The 22,944-nt window shown below is 36.0% G+C and overlaps 3 protein-coding genes across 3 annotated transcripts in view; all 3 read right to left on the bottom strand.

Annotated features, from left to right (window-relative positions):
- Positions 1-21,697, bottom strand: part of LOC122646536 (purple acid phosphatase-like) — a 47,797-nt gene extending 26,100 nt beyond the window's left edge. Inside the window, exon 1 of the mRNA XM_043840106.1 lies at positions 21,509-21,697. Coding sequence (XP_043696041.1) covers positions 21,509-21,682 — 174 coding nt within the window. The 5' untranslated portion in view covers positions 21,683-21,697. The remainder of the gene's footprint in view (positions 1-21,508) is intronic.
- Positions 4,056-9,017, bottom strand: LOC122646538 (purple acid phosphatase-like). The gene is made up of 8 exons (XM_043840109.1): positions 8,895-9,017; positions 7,588-7,788; positions 7,358-7,469; positions 7,037-7,266; positions 6,741-6,879; positions 6,267-6,484; positions 4,463-4,581; positions 4,056-4,334 (listed from the first exon to the last, which is right to left on the bottom strand). Exons 1-8 carry the CDS (start codon positions 8,949-8,951, stop codon positions 4,139-4,141), a joined length of 1,272 nt encoding a protein of 423 aa, XP_043696044.1. The 5' UTR covers positions 8,952-9,017; the 3' UTR covers positions 4,056-4,138.
- LOC122646539 (purple acid phosphatase-like) lies at positions 16,655-20,083 on the bottom strand. Its single transcript, XM_043840110.1, has 6 exons — positions 19,966-20,083; positions 19,645-19,874; positions 19,350-19,488; positions 18,876-19,093; positions 17,072-17,190; positions 16,655-16,943 (listed from the first exon to the last, which is right to left on the bottom strand). The coding sequence occupies exons 1-6, from the start codon at positions 20,081-20,083 to the stop codon at positions 16,748-16,750; spliced, it is 1,020 nt and encodes a 339-aa protein (XP_043696045.1). The 3' UTR covers positions 16,655-16,747.
- Positions 21,698-22,944: the final 1,247 nt, after the last annotated feature.

The following is a 22,944-nucleotide window of genomic DNA, read 5'->3' on the forward strand; positions in this document are numbered from 1 at the left end:
GGGTCTCTCTCTCTTCCCCAAATGAAAAGACACTTCTACTCCTTATTTGGAGGAGGAAAGAGATAGACACATGAAAGTGCTGATGTAGGCTACACTCCCGGACAGAAATTACTTCTCTTATTATTTTAACACTTGTCCTATTCCATTTAGTTGAAACTTGATATGTGGGCAAGGATCCTTTAGATCTACATATCCATAAAATTTCAGCCCCTTACAATCTACCACGTGGTAGAGATTTGTATCAACATAGACATACTCTCTAGACCTTCCAAACAGAAACTCTCAATTATTTGTTTATTTATTCAGACTTAGATTCAATCATTTTAACCTTCCCAGGTAGTGATATACCCAGCGCATTTATCGCTTTCCGTTTTTTTTTTCTTCCTTCGATTAGTTTCATTTTTCTTTGTATTATCAGTATTTTATTTTAACACTTATTAGCTGAAACTTGATATGTGGGCAAGAGACCGTCTGATCTACCTGTCCATAAAATTTCAACCCCCTTACAACCTACCTTAGACTCAATCATTTTACCTTCCCATGTAGTGGAATATACCCAACGCATTTTTCTCTTTATCAGCAAGGAACCTTCGGATCTACCTATCAATACTGAGATACCCTCTAAACCTTCTAGACAATGAGACTTGATTCTTTACTTATTTATTTATTTGGGTTTTAAACCTTAGATTACATTAAAACATCTAAGAATCAACCAGATAGAGGTGCCTTAGTGAACTAAGCTATGTTATGAGCATTTTTGGAGCTCTTAGAACTCAAATCTGCTTTGTAAAATTTGTAACCTACCTAGCTAGCTAGCTCCTGCGCATGCATGCATGTTTCACACATGTTAGGTTGACAAATCCCACTCCATCCTATCTTGTTGCCATGCCTATTATGAGGGTTCTGCTATTCTTGGTGAAAGCTAGAAGAGAGAAGGAGAGATATATATGTTCATATACTTATCAAAGTTTGTTTTGATCTCCTTAAATTAATAGAGCATATGCATTGCAGAAGGAGAGATATATATGTGATTATGTTGTCTCTATTTAATGCTTTAATATTTATATGTCCAGTACGTGATTTGTAGTACTTCTATTGTTGAATGTTAATTCCAGAAGTTCTGTACATCTTATGTTTGTGTTTGAACTTGTGTAACTCACTCTCCCGATCCGTTTGTTCAAGTAGCCTATGAGAGGCTGAATTATTTGGTATCGGAGCCTTGGATGGCAGGAGAACTTATATATACAGTCCCTATGGAGATTCCTACCGTAAGAATTGAAGTAACCGATGATCAATTTGTTACACCAGTTGATTGTAGCAAACCTCCAATTTTTGACATCTATCCAAACGTAGAGGTTGAAGAACAAATGTTTGTCAAGGATCTAAAAGCAAACATTGACTTAAATTCACCTACCCTATTTGATTAACACCCGGAAGGAGAAATCAATGAACACATCCTTGTTGAGGAGCCCAAAACAGATTTTACAGCAAAGGCTCAATGACATTTCTTGCCACATTCCACCCGCAATACCATCATGGATTCATTTTCCATTGTTGGGAACTGGATTCTTATTTTTGCAGGGTACAAAGGTTCGAAGAAGGTGTTTGACGATCCATATTTGGAGATGTTTCACTTTCATCTCGTCTTACACTGGCCCAAGCCATTAGAGACTCAATGGTGAGCACCGGTGTTGTTGGATTGTACAACTCATGGCCAACCCATCAAGGGCTGAAATGGCATGTCACCATTCTCAACAAGGAAACTATTTTTATTGCAGTCATTCCCCTTTTTAAAAATCATTTAATGATTGATGAAAGTCTTAAATATCCATTTGATCTTGGTGGAGATCGAGTACTTTTGGGTGGATCAAGAATTTGAGGACTAATTATTTTAAACAAGGGGAGAATGATGCAGTCTAATTACATTTAAGCTCAACAATAAGCCTTTATAGAGTTCTACACATATCAAGCCCACAAAGCCAACTTAGCCCATAATGCAAAGCAAGCCTATGACTAACATTTTTTAGTCTTTATTATGCAATGTAAATGTTTAATCTCAGTCATTAAAGCTCAATTAAAATCAACGATTGAGATATCGTAGGAGATTTTAGGATTTGATCTGCGGAAAACTTCATAGTAGAAGATGATATGGCATCCTCCTTGGTTATTGTTTCAACTCCCAAAGTGGAAGATGATGTGGCAGCCATTCTCTCAAATATTCTCTTGGTCCAAGCTCCTTCAATTACTTCTCCCAAGAGTCTTCCTTAAAGATTACAAAGTTCCATTAGTCCTAGAGAGTCTTCCTAAAAGACTACAAAGCAACAAACGGCTTCTAAGATCTTCTCTATTAGGACACTCACTTCAACCTTGGAGCTTGCATCATGGCACGTTGGAGCAGCCCCTATGTCCTGGAACTTACTTTTATTTATTTATTTTCTAGATTTTTCTTTTTCTTGGAATTAAGCATATAATCTCAACTCTTGAAAATCAACAACTGAGATGTCGTAGGAGCTTTTTGGATTTCTTTTTCTTTGACTACACAAGGCCTACTTATTTTATTTGTAATGGAAAGACTAGATATTTTGTGAATGAAAGTTGCTATAAGCATTCCCTAAACCAAGATGTCTTCTTGAACCTTAAAGAGTTCATCCCTTTTGAAGCCTTGAAGAGTTTCTCACCATCATTGAAGAGAACGTGATTTCCATTGTGTTCCTTGCATCCTAGAAGGGTTGCAACAACACTCTTGGTACTGCTACACATCCTATAAGAGGTGTTTCAGTCCCATATTTATCCTTTTATAAAAACTCATAAAAAAATTACTAGCTGTTTTCAATTTCAGAATTCGGATTTGCAGAAGGTCTGTATTCTCAGCTTTTTTTCACCAATCTACATTCAGAATGAGAGAAAAATTTCTTCACAAAAGTTCTAGCCCCACAAGTCTTCTTTATTTTGAATTTGGAATTAACTCATTACGAGTTATATCCAGAAAGTTGTGCTTATTTTACTAAGGGATTTTGGAAAATCCTGAATCTGGGTTCAAGTTTAATTCAGCCTATTTCAATCACTCTTCCGATCTGAGTCTAGTAGTCTATCAAGAGGCTGCATTAGTAACCCATGCCAATTTGTATTTATACCTCTCATTTTAGTTTTTGAGTAATAAGAATTGGTCAAGAAAGGTGCGGCTATCTCAGTCAATAAATAATTTGTCCTGTTGTTGCCAAGACTACGTGGAACCCCCCCTTCACCTTCCATGATAGGAACCTTCCTGCTATATCTTTTGTGTTGTGTGGTGTGCCTCTCCCTCTCTCCTACTCACACTTCAGCGTGTGTATTTATACAATTTTGTTGGGACATAAAGAAATTTTTTTATTGCTTTGGCAAAAGTGTTCTATACTGGCAATCCAAGAGGGTATCTCTGAGCCAATACCAAAATTTTCCACGTTGAAGGGTGATGTAACATTTTTTATCATATAGATATCTAGGCCATGGTGGCCACATTTAAAGTTCATACTCAAATTCAATTGCATTTATCTCTTGTATCTTTATATTCGCTTGTATTTTCAACTATCCATTTCTTCTTATAAAAATTACATTTGTTCACTGGTCTTCAAATTTTATTTTGCCATTTGAGCTGCAGTTGTTTCGCTATAAAACATTTTAGGGAAATATTCATTACAATATAATTTTTTCTATTTGGTATAGCTTGGGTGGACATGATGAATAAGAATGTTGAAACATGACCAAGAGAAATAATCCAGAAATATGATGTGGGTGGAGCCTCCTATGGGTGTCAAGAGTACCATAAATCATGATACCATCACAATTTAGTAAAACAACATCCCAAATTTTGACATGGATGTTTATTTTCCTCTTGTATCTTTAAACTATTTTTATTGATTTTCAACAAATTCAGTAAAATATTTCATGGTGAAACATACACAGTCTTGGGCAACTCCATTTGAACTGAAACTTGACATGTGAAGAGACACCTTGGAATTTATCTATTCCATGAATAGAAGGGAATGCTCAATTACATTTAAAGTAGACATGGGGTTGCAAAAAGGGAAAATATCGATCACATATAACTAGTGACTGATACTTATTCTTTAGAAACAAAGTGAAGAAGACTCGTTTACAATCACACTGGAATGGTGGTTTCATTCACTGGATACCAGTATCTGTTGTGGAACCATAATGAATCTGCTTCTACAGCATAACCATCTTGATTTCTATTCCATGCAAAGAAAGCATGGGTCCGGTTCTTAATAGAAAAAATGCCATGACCATAACTCGTTTCACGAAACACAGAATAAAATGGCTGCGGATATCCCATACTGCACAATTTGAAGAAATTAGAAACAAATTTTAATGTTTTATATACCAGGAAAACAATGAAGCTCTAGAATAAAAAGAATAAAGCAAACGTAAACCATAATGCCTATTTTAAACAAGTTATTCTTACGCTGATAGGCCTTCTATATTTCCTCCATCACCAATTGTTATGTATACAGGTGCATTTGGATTGCTTATAGGTGTGCATAGGCCATTTGTAATGTTGTATGCAATGTTTGATACTCGTTCCTGTAATAAATATTCACCATTGTTAAAAAAAAGCGAGTTTGATACCAAGATATTCTCTTTCCCTTACAAAGTGTGAGGTTGTAGCAAAATTGAAGTATTGCACAAGAGCTTATTCTAACATCCACTAATTTTCTTAATACATTTTGTTAGATTTCACAATTGGAGTATTTTTTTTCTTTTCTTGTTTTTTTTTTTATTTCCTTCCTAATTTAAGCTTGAGCTATGACTACCTAAGGTATCTTAAAGAATGAAAACATTAGAAAAGACATTGCAAATGTAAGAAGTATGTTTTCAAATTCTGATACTTCAATCATGGAGCCTCTATTTCTATAGCAGCGGTGACAAACAAGTTTAAATTTTATTTATGACTTTGTACAATTTTGTGTTGGATATGTGTGTCCATCAAACCCAATTTGAATAGTTTAAAATTTACTCCTTAGTATTAATGTTTGTGTGATTGGATATGATCTAAGGTTAGACCTTAAATTGTTCACAACTAGGGACAGGACTAGACATTCAGTTTATATGGTTGTTACATTGTATATTAAAGTGGATAATTATGAGGTATCTTACATGAAATGTTGTCTGTTGTTATTTAGCCACAAAACTCTTATCATTGGTACTTTAGTCTCCAAACTTGAGAAGTCCTCACCACTGTAGCTAGACCTTATACTTTTTAGTGTACAAGAGGTTAATGCCAATATTGGCTAGTTATCGGTGTATTATATTCACATTGTTCATCTGTAAATGGGAGAGATTCTCACTATGGAATCCATTTTCTGTATAAGGAGAATATCAAGTGGGAATTATTGAGTGTGATTGGAGACTAAATTCTAAGCTTAGTAGCAATTTTGTAAAGTGTTTATAAATGATCTTATTATTATTATCAACTAAATAATTATATTTAAAAATATATTATGAATTTTATATGTCTAATCCACGGTCGAGATCCCCTAATTGCATGTTTCTGACAGATTAGGTTTATAGATGGTGTTAGTATTCTATGTCCATTGACCTGTCGAATGACATTGTTAAGTCGAGAGAATAAGAGGTAAATACTTTTATCAATTTGTGACTTTTGTTTTACCACCCGTTTAGGGTAGTGTAATAAGTAAATAATTTACTTATTACTTAAGTTGCTGTAGTTTTTGGTAAATAAAAAGGAGAATGCAACAACCCTAGCAGGATCACCTGATAGGATCCCTTCACTTCGCTTGTAGATCTCACTCATGATTAGGGTTCCCTCATCTATATATTGATGCCAAGGAGAAGGAGAAAGGTATCGATCAAAGAAATTTGCGTTTTGAATCTCTCTTTTTCTTCTTTTCCTACGACTTGTGTTTTGAAACCTAATCTACATTGCCGAAGAAGGGAGACCCAGAATATTGAGTGGAGACACCTACAAAAGTGCTGAAATCCTTAAGTGGTGTTGTGCTTGTAACACTAAGGAGTAATTCTAAACCCTTCTTTGTTTATTTCGAATACCTATGCATCAGAGGATTACGTCCCATGGCTAAATTTTGATTTGGAATTCTTCCATCCCCAACACTTAGGACACATAAAAAGATGCACTATTCTTAGCAAACATTATTAGCCTGATCTACTACAAATTTTAAGATCTTACTTTCAATACAAAATAGACATGCAGAAACAAATTAATGTAAAGAGGAAGGACAGTAACTTACAAATCTTTCATATGCATGAACATGGCCAGCAAATACGACGTCAACTTTGTATTGTACGAAAAATGGTTCAAATACTACTCTCATAGGTTCTCCTTCTATATTGAAGAGGTAGCTGTTATAAAATGGTGAATGCACAAGGACGATCAACCATGGTGTCTCAGTCCTATTTACTTTGGGTAGTTCATTTAGAAGCCAAGTGTATTGAGGACTGTACTTTCCTGGAAACAGAAGATAAATAGGTTTTATCATGAAATAAATCTTTTCTATTTAAATCAATATAACCCAATTGTTACTTCTAATATGATTTTTGATCGAGATCGCATTTAGATGTATAAGATTAAGTTGTATTTGTAAATTAGAAAAATTACAGTCAACCCTGTAACTGCTATGATGCTTAGGAATCGTAATCGACCATTTAGAATGTAGAATATTGTACATTTTAGTTAAACAAATTAACAGACTCTCCAACCTTACCAAATGCTGAATATGAAGCAATAACGATGATATATGCAGAAGCTCGCTTGATTGAGTACCAAAATGGTGAAATACTACTTGAAGAATTATATGGCGTCTGAAATCGGTTTGTAAAGGGCTTGTAAGGCACAGTTTCACCCTACAAATGAAATCACCATTGTTAGCTTATACATATATTCTCTGTATCCTTAGAAATAAAAATCAATGTATATGAATAAAATGAGCCTAAAGTATCAAAATGTTAGAATTTAATTTCTAGTTGTATATTAGGGTTTGGATATGTTTTGAGTGCTTACATATTGAATATCCAAGTCAATCTCATGGTTTCCTACTGTCCATATCCAAGGTTGATAAGCAGCACTTCTTTCTATGAATCTGCCCCATGTATCCCACCTAGTGTTGTCATGAAATGGATAGTTATCTGCATAAGAGAAGTCACCAACATACAACACTGTTTGCCCTTTCAAAGGGTTCATTTGGTAATGAGTGAGTGTGGTATTTGAATTCAAAGTCTGACCAAGATCCGCTGCAAATCATGTACTAGACTGTGAGATCCTCATGAAAGAAAGTTTGTAAATTAGTGGAATTGTTCAAGCAAGTGATCATGAAAGAGTTACCTATGAGACCAAATGTATAAGGAACATCAAGGCCAACTGGTGGAGGAGTTATAAACGAAAATTGTCGTGTGGTGTTTCCGACCCCGACCTCGTAGTAGTATGTCGTGTTATACTGCATAAATGAAAGCAAAGATCGAGCAAAAGAAGAGTTTAGTTCTTATTAGATTCACTCTAATTTCTCACTTGTAGCTAGCTAGGATAATTGCTAGACACAGGGATGCATTGATCACCTCCAAGTTATTGATGGTGCAATGATGGATAAAGCCTGAAGAATAGTTGTAGTACTTGTAGGTCAAGTAGAAGCCCTCTGCGCTGTATTTCATCGTACTGTTCTCAGCCCAGTAAAGAACAGTGCTGGAGCCTGGTTCATCTGCGGTGACCCAAGACACAATCATGCTTTGCCCTACAAGGTCTCCTTGAGTTATATGAACCTAGTAAAAACAAGCATCACAATTAAGTTAGAAAAAGTAAAATGTATAACATTAACGTAGGAAATATTGTTTGAAAGCTTGAATTATTCCCCATATCTATCCTTCCAAAATTTTCTCTTTTTTATTTTTTGTTTTCTTTAACTCCCAACAGACCTTTTGAGCCAAGTTCCCTGAAGTTCGAAAAAAAAGATTTTGACTGGGCTGAGTTGCCCGAGTTGAGTCAAAATTTTAGAAATCTTGGTCAAGAGTCGTGTAGACTAGTTTATGGTAAAAAAGGACGAGGTTCAGTCATAAATCGTCTGAGTCAAATGATACTCAGTATTTTCACCCGAGTCATGACAAAATTGACAAGTATAGTCGTTTAAAAAAAAAAAAAAAACATAAAGCCGATTCACTTAGAAACTGAGTTCAGTAAAATATATAGTAAATCCGTATTCTAAGACAGTAAGAAACCATCAACTCCTGGTATAAACTCAAAATGCATTGAGATGCAAATCACTTTTTCTTTCCAATATTTTCTACTAATTTATACATATTTATTACATTAAAAAATAAGAAAAAAAGTGACCCTTCTTGACCGGGTTTGATAAGGCTGAGTCACTAGGTTTTTTTGAAAGACGAGTCGAGTCCGAAAACCTGATTTTCTTCCCTTGGTTCTCAAAGTAATTTTCAAATAATTATAATACATGAACAGGTGAGATATATTGGCCTAAATTTTATACATGATGTTTTGATGCCCACCTAATTGGGTGCCTAACTAAAATGTCACATGGTAGTTATGTAGCATGATACAAAACACTCTCCCTAATGCTTTTAAGAATTGTAGAGCATTTATGACCCTAGATGGGTGTACTTTTCCTTCACCCTTATAAATTCCTAAAACCTTGAAAAGAATCAAATAAGGCAAAATAGTTAAAGATCAAAATTTCACAAATTGAATAGCATTTTTTTTTTTTTTTTTGAAAAACTTAAAAATTATTCTAAAATTTGAAACATATTCTAACAAGTGATAATGTCAAATATAAGTCTATGTATTAAGAAATTACTGATGGCTACACACCAACAAAAGGACAGAGAAGAGGAGAGGAGAGAGAGAGAGAGAGAACCTGTTGTGGTGCATTGTAGCCTGGGGGCACACTAAAAACATCACTGTTAAGTGGCATATCAACGGATGGGTAATTAACCTTTGCAAAACTACTAGTGACTCCTCCACTGCAAAGCAGAGCCGAACTCAAGAAAAAACCCACAAGAACTTTTGCATGAGTTCCCCAATTCCCCATCTTAGCCATTTTGATTGCAGCCACAGTTCCAAGCCTCCAACTTAGTGAGAATTAAAATCCAATGACCCCATATATATATATATAAATAGTTTCTGAATCAGTTGACGTGAGAATCACTCAGAGAATATTCACTACTTGTTCTCTTGATATGTGGGGAAAATAAAAAGATTGGAGGAGACAGAGAGAGATGGCATGCACTTGACTGATTGCAAAGTGATAGTTCACTTTCATGGCATGGATTATTTAGTTGTGGTACGAGGAGATAAACTGATGAATAATTTCAATTTGTTGCTTTACCTTCTCAAATACAGCCTGATTTGGTATGATTTTTATTTCAATTTCGGGTTGACTTTCATGAAATGGTCAAGAAATTGAAATTGTTTGGTTGTATTAATCTGAAGTATTTCAAGAATAAGACCGACGTCCATTTGGTAGTTCAATTTCTATTTCATTGAAATACGGTGCAACAATCAAATCAAACAACTTCCAAAATAGAAAGCATACCAAATCAGGCCGTAGTTCTCCCTTGGCTCTTGCCAATGTTCTATGGGAAGGTGTTTCCTGCCCAGTAAAAGAGGCTATGAGAGCAGGGAAGAGTCAAGGAGGGACCTCCTAAGTCCTATCAGTTCAACCAATAGGGGGCATAGAGGTCATGCTCTCATATTTTATTTACTAGCATTGTAACAGTCTTCAGCCCGATAGGCGTTGGGTTCGGCCAAGGCTGTGATTTTCAAGCTGGGGTTGGGTTGGGTTGGGTTGGGTTGGGTTGGGCTGGACTGGGCCGGGTCCGGGCTGAAGTCTCGGTCTGAGCCGATCTTGTTCGGTTGATCTTCTATTTATAAATAGGATCGGTTTCTCTGTGGGGAGGGTGGTCCCTGCATGTGCACGTGTTGCATCATTGGGGGGGGGGTTCAGATTTTCGCCTTTTTTGGTGTGTCAGTCGTTTTGCTCCCCTGTATCTGGGCGTAGACGGTACGTCACTCCCCCCACTGAGAACTTTCTACTATATAAATATATAAAGGGAAAAAAGAACGTTAACTGGTCGTGTGATTCCTGTACCTAGACACAGGACCACGTGAAATTCCACTCAGCCCTAGTGAGTTAAACAATTCAATTCACTTAAATGCTCCTGCACACGCTCTTATTGGCCCTTGCCCTGGTGCAAGGGCGCTACACGATCGATTAGTGTTCTCTTGCCCAAATATAAAATATAGCCTATATCACATTGATCACCTTATTCAAAAGCTTTCTAATTTAACTGCTTGTGGAAGGACAAAAATAGCTAGGGGCTTATAGGGTCAGCCAATGCCAATTTTTCCTAGTCCTGACCCAATCAAGATCAAATAAGCTCAAGCACCCCAGCCCAACCTCAAACGGAGCTGGACCTAAGTTGAGTTAAGGGAACCTAGGGTTATGCTAAGATTTTAAAAATCCCAGCCCAATTACACCCCTATGTTGCAAGATACTTTCGAGGGTTAAGATAACCATTTTATAGGTATTTTTGTCAGAGCCATAAGCAAAAGCATTATTTCTCCTCCTTCATTAATCTATAAATGATCCACCCTGTTGTGCAAGATGGAATAGTGATTTGACAATTCTGACTACGATGACTAAAAATCTAGGAAATGATCAAGATTGTCTACATGTCAAATTTCAGACTTAAATTCAATCATTTTTATATTTCCATGTAGTAGAATATACCCAATGTTTTTTTAGCTTTCTTTTTATTTTTCTTTGTATTTTCAGTATTTTATTTTAACACTTGGCCTATACCATTTAGATGAAACTTGAAATGTGGGCAAGAAACCTTCCGATCTGTCTATCCATAAAATTTCAACCCCCTTACAACCTACCTTAGATTCAATCATTTTACCTTCCCATGTAGTGGAATATACCCAACTTTCGCTTTCCTTATTCTCTTGATATGTGGGGAAAAATAAAAAGAATGGAGGAGACAGAGAGAGAGAGAGATGGCATGCTCTTGACTGATTGCAAAGGGATAGTTCACTTTCATGGCATGGATTATTTAGTTGTGGTACGAGGAAGTAAACTGAATATAGGGACCTCCTAAGTCCTATCAGTTCAATCAATAGGGGGCAAAGAGGTCTTTTTTTCATATTTTATTTACTAGCATTGTAGAAGTCTTGAGAGGCCGTGTTTTTCAAGCTCGGGTTGGGTTGGGCTTGGGCTGAAGTCTCAGTCTGAGCGGTTCTGATTCGGTTGACCCTATATTTATAAATATATAAAATAGGGAAAAGAACTCTGTCCGAGAGTGTGGCCTACACCAGCACTCCCATGAGCCTATCTCTCTCCTCCCATATGAAAAAACACCTCTGGCCCCCTTGTTTTGAGAAGGAGAGAGATAGACTACTAGGAGTGCTGGTGTAGGCCACACGCACTCCCGACAGAAAACTACTTCATATATAAAATATAGCCTTTATGACATTGATCACCTTCTTATTCAAAAGCTTTCTAAATGAACTGCTTGTCGAATGGTAAAAATAGGGGCTGCTATGGTCAATCATGGCCAATCTTGCCCAGTCCCGACCCAATCAAAATCAAATAAGGTCAAGCTAGTCTAGGCTGACCAGAGCCTGACTAGGCTGGCTTAAGCCTTGGTCAAGATATCCCAACCTAACCTTGGTCGGAGCAGGACCTAAGTTGAGTTAAGGGGGCCAAGGGTTAGGCTAAGATTTTGAAAAATCTAGTCTGATTGCACTCTTATGTTGCAAGATGCTTTCAAGGGATAAAATAACCATTTTATAGGTAATAAATGGGACGATGTTCTCTGCCCGGGAGGGCACAGGGTGCAGGCTGCACCCAGACACATGGGGTGGGACAGGGCGATCATTTCAGTCATTCAGGGTGTGGGGGTGAGCGCATCCTGCGCCCCAAGTGCAGTGAACATTTTCCCTTTTTGTCAGAGCCATAATCGAAAGGATTATTTCTCCTCTTTTACTGTCTATAAAATTTGAACTATAAATCTAAAACTTTTTATGCTCCGACTAGTTAGATATAGAATGATTGCATAAAACGAATGATGAATGGTAACATAAGATATTTTAAGAACAAAAATCGGAATGGTGTAGTTGAGAAGCGAAGTGAATTTTGTAATGGCACATTATTATACCACTAAATTATTCCATTAAAAAGTTAATATAATCACTAAGTTCTTGAATTAGTTCCCCAATTATGTTAATAATATTTACAAAAGATTTGATTTGATATAAAGTTTTCAAATGGAATCCATGGATAATCCACCTATTTGTGCAGCTTGGAGTACAGCATGGAGTAGTGATTTGACAATTCTGATTAGGACTACTATAAATCTAGGAAATGGTCAAGTGTGTCTAACCGTCAAATTTTAGACTTATATTCAATCATTTAAGCTTCCCGTGTAGTGGAATATACCCAACGCATTTTTAGCTTTTTTGTTTTTTTTTTCCTTTTTCAATTAGTTTCATTTTCCTTTGTACTTTTAGTATATTATTTGGAAAAAGAACTCGATCGTCCTGTGGGTCTCTCTCTCTTCCCCAAATGAAAAGACATTTCTACTCCTTATTTGGAGGAAAGAGATAGACACATGAAAGTGCTGATGTAGGCTACACTCCCGGACAAAAAATTAATTCTCTTATTATTTTAACACATGTCCTATTCCATTTAGTTGAAACTTGATATGTGGGCAATGATCCTTCAGATCTACATATCCATAAAATTTCAGCCCCTTGCAATCTATACGTGGTAGAGATTTGTATCAACATAGACATACTCTCTAGACCTTCCAAACATAAAGTCTCAATTATTTGTTTATTTATTCAAACTTAGATTCAATCATTTTTACCTTCCCAGGTAGTGATATACCCAACGCATTTATCGCTTTCCTTTTTTTTTTTTTTTTTTTTTTCTTCAATTAGTTTCATTTTTCTTCGTATTATCAATATTTTATTTTAAAACTTATTAGCTGAAACTTGATATGTGGGCAAGAGACCGTCGGATCTACTTGTCCATAAAATTTCAACCCCCTTACAACCAACCTTAGATTCAATCATTTTACCGTCCCATGTAGTGGAATATACCCAACGCATTTTTCTCTTTATCAGCAAGGAACCTTTGGATCTACCTATCAATACTGAGATACCGTCTAAACCTTCTAGACAATGAGACTTGATTCTTTACTTATTTATTTATTTGGGTTTTAAACCTTACATTACATTAAAACATCTAACAATCAACTAGATAGAGGTGCCTTAGTGAACTAAGCTATGTTATGAGCACTTTTGGAGCTCTTAGAACTCAAATCTGCTTTGTAAAATTTGTAACCTACCTAGCTAGCTCCTGCGCATGCATGCATGTTTCACACATGTTAGGTTGACAAATCCCACTCCATCCTATCTTGTTGCCATGCCTATTATGAGGGCTCTACTATTCTTGGTGAAAGCTAGAAGAGAGAAGGAGAGATATATATGTTCATATACTTATCAAAGTTTGCTTTGATCTCCTTAAATTAATTGAGCATATGCATTGCAGAAGGAGATATATATATATGTTATTATGTTGTCTCTATTTAATTCTTTAATATTTATATGTCCAGTACGTGATTTGTAGTACTTCTATTGTTGAATGTTAATTCCCGAAGTTCTGTACATCCTATGTTTGTGTTTGAACTTGTGTAACTCACTCTCCCGATCCGTTTGTTCAAGTAGCCTATGAGAGGCTGAATTATTTGGTATCGGAGCCTTGGATGAGAGTAGAACTTATATATACAGTCCCTATGGAGATTCCTACCGTAGGAATTGAAGTAACCGATGATCAATTTGTTACACCAGTTGATTGTAGCAAACCTCCAATTTTTGACATCTATCCAAACGTAGAGGCTGAAGAACAAATGTTTGTTAAGGATCTAAAAACAAACATTGGCTTAAATTCACCTACCCTATTTGATTAACACCCGGAAGGAGAAATCAATGAACACATCCTTGTAGAGGAGCCCAAAACAGATTTTACAGCAAAGGCTCAATGACATTTCATGCCACATTCCACCCGCAATACCATCATGGCCGGATTCATTTTCCATTGTTGGGAACTGGATTCTTATTTTTGCAGGGTACAAAGGTTCGAAGAAGGTGTTTGACGATCCATATTTGGAGATGTTTCACATTCATCATGTCTTACACTGGCCCAAGCCATTAGAGACTCAATGGTGAGCACTGGCGTTGTTGCATGGTACAACTCATGGCCAACCCATCAAGGGCTGAAATGGCATGTCGCCATTCTCAACAAGGAAGCTATTTTTATTGCAGTCATTCCCCTTTTTGAAAATCACTTCATGATTGATGAAAGTCTTAAATTTCCATTTGATCTTGGTGGAGATCGAGTACTTTTGGGTGGATCAAGAATTACCGGACTAATTCTTTTAAACAAGGGGAGAATGATGCAGTCTAATTATATCTAAGCTCAACAATAAGCCTTTATGGAGTTCTACACATATCAAGCCCACAAAGCCCACTTAGCCCATAATGCAAAGCAAGCCCATGACTAACATTTTTTAGTCTTTATTATGCAATGTAAAACGTAATCTCAGTCATTAAAGCTCAATTAAAATCAACGATTGAGATATCGTAGGAGATTTTAGGATTTGATCTGCGAAAAACTTCATAGTGGAAGATGATATGGCATCCTCCTTGGTTATTGTTTCAACTCCCATAGTGGAAGATGATGTGGCAGCTATTCTTTCAAATATTCTCTTGGTCCAAGCTCTTTCAACTACTTCTCCCAGGAGTCTTCCTTGAAGATTACAAAGTTCCATTAGTCCTAGAGAGTCTTCCTAAAAGACTACAAAGCAACAAACATCTTCTAAGATCTTTCCTATTAGGACACTCACTTCAACCTTGGAGCTTGCATCATGGCACGTTGGAGCAGCCCCTATGTCTTGGAACTTACTTTTATTTATTTATTTTTTAGAGTTCTCTTTTTCTTGGAATTAAACATATAATCTCAACCCTTGCAAATCAACGACTGAGATGTCGAAGGAGCTTTTTGGATTTCTTTTTCTTTGACTATAAAAGGCCTTTTTAGTTTATTTGTAATGGAAAGACTAGATATTTTGTGAATGAAAGTTGTTATAAGCATTCCCTAAACCAAGATGTCTTCTTGAACCTTAAAGAGTTCATCCCTTTTGAAGCCTTGAAGAGTTTCTCACCATCATTGAAGAGTGCGTGATTTCCATTGTGTTCCTTGCATCCTAGAAGGGTTGCAACAACACTCTTGGTACTGCTACACATCCTATAAGAGGTGTTGCAGTCCCATATTTATCCTTTTATAAAAACTCATAAAAAAATTACTAGTTGTTTTCAATTTCAGAATTCGGATTTGAAGAAGGTCAGTATTCTCAGCTTATTTTCACCAATCTACATTCAGAATGAGAGAAAAATTTCTTCACAAAAGTTCTTGCCCCACAAGTCTTCTTTATTTTGAATTTGGAATTAACTCAGTACGAGTTATATCCAGAAAGTTGTGCTTATTTTACTAAGGGATTTTGGAAAATCCTGAATCTGGGTTCAAGTTTAATTGAGCCTATTTCAATCACTCTCCCGATCCGAGTCTAGAAGTCTATCAAGAGGCTGCATTAGTAACCCATGCCAATTTGTATTTATACCTCTCATTTTAGTTTTTGAGTAATAAGAATTGGTCAAGAAAGGTGCGGCTATCTCAGTCAATAAATAATTTGTCCTGTTGTTGCCAAGACTACGTGGAACCCCCCCTTCACCTTCCATGATAGGAACCTTCCTGCTATATCTTTTGTGTTGTGTGGTGTGCCTCTCCCTCTCTCCCACTCTCCCACTCTCCCACTCACACTTCAGCGTGTGTATTTATACAATTTTGTTGGGACATAAAGAAATTTTTTTATTGCTTTGGCAAAAGTGTTCTATACTGGCAATCCAAGAGGGTATCTCTGAGGCAATACCAAAATTTTCCACGTTGAAGGGTGATGTAACAGTTTTTACCATATAGATATCGAGGCCATGGTGGCCACATTTAAAGTTCATACTCAAATTCAATTGCATATATCTCTTGTATCTTTATATTTGCTTGTATTTTCAACTATCCATTTCTTCTTATAAAAATTACATTTGTTCATCGGTCTTCAAATTTTATTTTGCCATTTGAGCTGCGTTTGTTTCTCTATAAAACATTTTAGGGAAATATTCATTATAAAATAATTTATATTTTTTCTATTTGGTATAGTTTGGGTGGACATGATGAATAAGAATGTTTAAACATGACCAAGAGAAATAATCCAGAAATATGATGTGGGTGGAGCCTCCTATGGGTGTCAAGAGTACCATAAATCATGATGCCATCAAAATTTAGTAATACAACATCCCAAGTTTTGACATGGATGCTGATTTTCCTCTTGTATCTCTAAACTATTTTTATTAGTTTCAACAATTTAGTAAAATTTTTCATGGTGAAACATACATAGTCTTGGGCAACTCCATTTGAACTGAAACTTGACATGTGAAGAGACACCTTGGAATTTATCTATTCCATGAATAGAAGGGAATGCTCAATTATATTTAAAGTAGACATGGGGTAGCAAAAAGGGAAAATATCGATCACATATAACTAGTGACTGATACTTATTCTTTAGAAACAAAGTGAAGAAGACTCGTTTACAATCACACTGGAGTGGTGGTTTCATTCACTGGATACCAGTATCTGTTGTGGAACCATAATGAATCTGCTTCTACAGCATAACCATCTTGATTTCGATTCCATGCAAAGAAAGCATGGGTCCGGTTCTTAATAGAAAAAATGCCATGACCATAACTCATTTCACGAAACACAGAATAAAATGGCTGCGGATATCCCATACTGCACAATTTGAAGGAATTAGAAACAAATTTTAATGTTTTATATACCAGGAAAACAATGAAGCTCTAGAATAAAAAGAATAAAGCAAACGTAAACCATAATGCCTATTTTAAACAAGTTATTCTTACGCTGATAGGCCTTCTATATTTCCTCCATCACCAATTGTTATGTATACAGGTGCATTTGGATTGCTTATAGGTGTGCATAGGCCATTTGTAATGTTGTATGCAATGTTTGATACTCGTTCCTGTAATAAATATTCACCACTGTTAAAAAAAAGCGAGTCTGATACCAAGATATTTTCTTTCCCTTACAAAGTATGAGGTTGTAGCAAAGTTGAAGTATTGCACAAGAGCTTATTCTAACAGCCACTAATTTTCTTAATACATTTTGTTAGATTTCACAATTGGAGTATTTTTTTTCTTTTCTTGTTTTTTTTATTTCTTTCCTAATTTAAGCTTGAGCTATGACTACCTAAGGTATCTTAAAGAATGAAAACATTAGAAAAGACATTGCAAATGTAAGAAGTATGTTTTCAAATTCTGATACTTCAATCATGGAGCCTCTATTTCTATAGTAGCGGTGACAAACAAGTTTAAATTTTATTTATGACTTTGTACAATTTTGTGTTGGATATGTGTGTCCATCAAACCCAATTTGAATAGTTTAAAATTTACTCCTTCTTAGTATTAATGTTTGTGTGATTGCATATGATCTAAGGTTAGACCTTAAATTGTTCACAACTAGGGACAAGACTAGGCATTCAGTTTATATGGTTGTTACATTGTATATTAAAGTGGATAATTATGAGGTATCTTGCATGAAATGTTGTCTGTTGTTATTTAGCCACAAAACTCTTATCATTGGTACTCTAGTCTCCAAACTTGAGAAGTCCTCACCACTGTAGCTAGACCTTATACGTTTTAGTGTACAAGAGGTTAATGCCAATATTGGCTAGTTATTGGTGTATTATATTCACATTGTTCATCTGTAAATGGGAGAGATTCTCACTATGGAATCCATTTTCTGTATAAGGAGAATATCAAGTGGGAATTATTGAGTGTGATTGGAGACTAAATTCTAAGCTTAGTAGCAATTTTGTAAAGTGTTTATAAATGATCTTATTATTATTATCAACTAAATAATTATATTTAAAAATATATTATGAATTTTATATGTCTAATCCACGGTCGAGATCCCCTAATTGCATGTTTCTGACAGATTAGGTTTATAGATGGTGTTAGTATTCTATGTCCATTGACCTGTCGAATGATATTGTTAAGTCGAGAGAATAAGAGGTAAATACTTTTATCAATTTGTGACTTTTGTTTTACCACCCGTTTAGGGTAGTGTAATAAGTAAATAATTTACTTATTACTTAAGTTGCTGTAGTTTTTGGTAAATAAAAAGGAGAATGCAACAACCCTAGCAGGATCACCTGATAGGATCCCTTCGCTTCGCTTGTAGATCTCACTCATGATTAGGGTTCCCTCATCTATATATTGATGCTAAGGAGAAGGAGAAAGGTATCGATCAAAGAAATTTGCGTTTTGAATCTCTCTTTTTCTTCTTTTCCTACGACTTGTGTTTTGAAACCTAATCTACATTGCCGAAGAAGGGAGACCCAGAATATTGAGTGGAGACACCTACAAAAGTGCTGAAATCCTTAAGTGGTGTTGTGCTTGTAACACTAAGGAGTAATTCTAAACCCTTCTTTGTTTATTTCGAATACCTATGCATCAGAGGATTACGTCCCATGGCTAAATTTTGATTTGGAATTCTTCCATCCCCAACACTTAGGACACATAAAAAGATGCACTATTCTTAGCAAACATTATTAGCCTGATCTACTACAAATTTTAAGATCTTACTTTCAATACAAAATAGACATGCTGAAACAAATTAATGTAAAGAGGAAGGACAGTAACTTACAAATCTTTCATATGCATGAACATGGCCAGCAAATACGACGTCAACTTTGTATTGTACGAAAAATGGTTCAAATACTACTCTCATAGGTTCTCCTTCTATATTGAAGAGGTAGCTGTTATAAAATGGTGAATGCACAAGGACGATCAACCATGGTGTCTCAGTCCTATTTACTTTGGGTAGTTCATTTAGAAGCCAAGTGTATTGAGGACTGTACTTTCCTGGAAACAGAAGATAAATAGGTTTTATCATGAAATAAATCTTTTCTATTTAAATCAATATAACCCAATTGTTACTTCTAATATGATTTTTGATCGAGATCGCATTTAGATGTATAAGATTAAGTTGTATTTGTAAATTAGAAAAATTACAGTCAACCCTGTAACTGCTATGATGCTTAGGAATCGTAATCGACCATTTAGAATGTAGAATATTGTACATTTTAGTTAAACAAATTAACAGACTCTCCAACCTTACCAAATGCTGAATATGAAGCAATAACGATGATATATGCAGAAGCTCGCTTGATTGAGTACCAAAATGGTGAAATACTACTTGAAGAATTATATGGCGTCTGAAATCGGTTTGTAAAGGGCTTGTAAGGCACAGTTTCACCCTACAAATGAAATCACCATTGTTAGCTTATACATATATTCTCTGTATCCTTAGAAATAAAAATCAATGTATATGAATAAAATGAGCCTAAAGTATCAAAATGTTAGAATTAATTTCTAGTTGTATATTAGGGTTTGGATATGTTTTGAGTGCTTACATATTGAATATCCAAGTCAATCTCATGGTTTCCTACTGTCCATATCCAAGGTTGATAAGCAGCACTTCTTTCTATGAATCTGCCCCATGTATCCCACCTAGTGTTGTCATGAAATGGATAGTTATCTGCATAAGAGAAGTCACCAACATACAACACTGTTTGCCCTTTCAAAGGGTTCATTTGGTAATGAGTGAGTGTGGTATTTGAATTCAAAGTCTGACCAAGATCCGCTGCAAATCATGTACTAGACTGTGAGATCCTCATGAAAGAAAGTTTGTAAATTAGTGGAATTGTTCAAGCAAGTGATCATGAAAGAGTTACCTATGAGACCAAATGTATAAGGAACATCAAGGCCAACTGGTGGAGGAGTTATAAACGAAAATTGTCGTGTGGTGTTTCCGACCCCGACCTCGTAGTAGTATGTCGTGTTATACTGCATAAATGAAAGCAAAGATCGAGCAAAAGAAGAGTTTAGTTCTTATTAGATTCACTCTAATTTCTCACTTGTAGCTAGCTAGGATAATTGCTAGACACAGGGATGCATTGATCACCTCCAAGTTATTGATGGTGCAATGATGGATAAAGCCTGAAGAATAGTTGTAGTACTTGTAGGTCAAGTAGAAGCCCTCTGCGCTGTATTTCATCGTACTGTTCTCAGCCCAGTAAAGAACAGTGCTGGAGCCTGGTTCATCTGCGGTGACCCAAGACACAATCATACTTTGCCCTACAAGGTCTCCTTGAGTTATATGGACCTAGTAAAAACAAGCATCACAATTAAGTTAGAAAAAGTAAAACGCATAACATTAACGAAAGGAAATATTGTTTGACAGCTTGAATTATTCTCCATATCTATCCTTCCAAAATTTTCTCTTTTTTATTTTTTATTTTTTATTTTCTTTAACTCCCAACAGACCTTTTGAGCCAAGTTCCCTGAAGTTCGAAAAAAAAGATTTTGACTGGGCTGAGTTGCCCGAGTTGAGTCAAAATTTTAGAAATCCTGGTCAAGAGTCGTGTAGACTAGTTTATGGTAAAAAAAGGACGAGGTTCAGTCATAAATCGTCTGAGTCAAATGAGACTCAGTATTTTCAGACGAGTCATGACAAAATTGACGAGTTTAGTCGTTTTAAAATAAATAAATAAATAAAGCTGATTCACTTAGAACTGAGTTGAGTAAACTATATAGTAAATCCATATTCTAAGACAATAAGAAACCATCAACTCGTGGTATAAACTCAAAATGCATTGATATGCAAATCCCTTTTTTTTCCTATATTTTTTCTATTTTTTTTAATAATTTATACATATTTATTACATCAAAAAAATAAGAAAAAAATGACTCGTCTTGACCGGGTTTTACAAGGCTGAGTCACTAGGTTTTTCTGAAAGACGAGTCGAGTCAGAAAACCTGGTTTTCTTCCCTTGGTTCTCAAAGTAATTTTCAAATAATTATACTACATGAACAGATTAGATTGGCCTAAATTTTTCACATGATGCCCACCTAATTGGGTGCCTAACCAAAATGATCTCCCTAATGCTTTTAAGAATTGGAGAGCATTTATGACCCTAGATGGGTGTACTTTTCCTTCACCCACGATGTAGGAGAACTTTTTTCTGTATATAAATTCCCAAAACCTTGAAAAAAATCAAATGAGACAAAATAATTTGACATGTGGCCTTCCAAAGAATTCCCTAGATAAAGCTAAAGGTCAAAATTCCACAAATTGAATAGCATATTTTCTTTTTCTTTTTTTTTTTTTTTTTAAAAAAAAAAAAAAAAAACTTATGTCAGTAAATTTATTAAGAAATTACTGATGGCTACACACCAACACAAGGAAAGAGAAGAGGAGAGAGAGAGAGAGAGAACCTGCTGTGGTGCATTGTAACCTGGGGGCACACTAAAAACATCACTGTTAAGTGGCATATCAACGGATGGGTAAATAACCTTTACATAACTACTAGTGACTCCTCCATTGCAAAGCAGAGCCGAACTCAAGAAAAAACCCACAAGAACAATTGCATGAGTTCCCCAATTCTCCATCTTTGCCAATTTTGCAGCCACAGTTCGAAGCCTCCAACTTAGTGAGAATTAAAATCCAATGACCCATATATATATAGTTTCTGAATCAGTTGACGTGAGAATCACTCAGAGAATATTCACTACTTGTTCTCTTGATATGTGGGGAAAATAAAAAGAATGGAGACAGAGTGAGATGGCATGCACTTGACTGATTGGAAAGGGGTAGTTCACTTTCATGGCATGGATTGTTTAATTGTGCTACGAGGAATTAAACTGGTGAATAATTTGAATTTGTTGCTTTACCTTCTCAAGTACAACCTGATTTAGTATGATTTTTATTTCAATTTCGGATTGACTTTCATGAAATGGTCAACAAATATATTTTTGGTCAAGAAATTGAAATTGTTTGGTTGTATTAATCTGAATTATTTCAAGAATAAGATCGACATCCATTTGGTAGTTCAATTTCTATTTCATTGGTGCAAAAATCAAATCAAACAACTTCCAAAATAGAAATCACTCCATGAAATTAAAATAGAAATCATACCAAATCAAGCCGTAGTTCTCCCTTGGCTCTTGCCAATGTTTTATGGGAAGGTGTTTCCTGCCCAGTAAAAGAGGCTATGCGGGTAGGGAAGAGTCAATGAGGGACCTCCTAAGTCCTATCAGTTCAATCAATAGGGGGCATAGAGGTCATTCTCTCATATTTTATATACTAGCATTGTAGAAGTCTTGAACCCGACATGCGCTGGGTTTGGCTAAGGCCATGATTTTCAAGCTAGGGTTGGGTTGGGTTGGGTTGGGCTGGGCTGGGCTGGGCCGGGCCCGGGCTGAAGTCTCGGTCTGAGCCGATCATGTTCGGTTGACCTTCTATTTATAAATAGGGTCGGTTTTCTCTGTGGGGAGCATGGTCCCTACATGCTCACGCGTTGCATCATTGGGGGGGGGGGGCGAGATTTTTGCCTTTTATGGGGTGTCAATCATTTTGCCCCCTGTATCTAGGTGTGGACGGTACACTCCCCCCATAGAGAACTTTCTCGATTCCTTATAAATATATAAAGGGAAAAAAGAACGTTAACTGGTTGCGTGATTCGTGTACCTAGACACAGGACCATGCGAAATCCCACTCAGCCCTAGTGAACTAAACAATTCAATTCACTTAAATGCTCTTGCACACGCTCTTATTTGGCCCTTGCCCGGGTGCAAGGGCGCTACACGACCGATTAGGGTTCTATTGCCCATGTATAAAATGTAGCCTATATCACATTAATCACCTTATTCAA

Source organism: Telopea speciosissima, chromosome 11 (genome assembly GCF_018873765.1).
Source record: "Telopea speciosissima isolate NSW1024214 ecotype Mountain lineage chromosome 11, Tspe_v1, whole genome shotgun sequence".
Taxonomy (NCBI): Eukaryota; Viridiplantae; Streptophyta; class Magnoliopsida; order Proteales; family Proteaceae; genus Telopea; species Telopea speciosissima.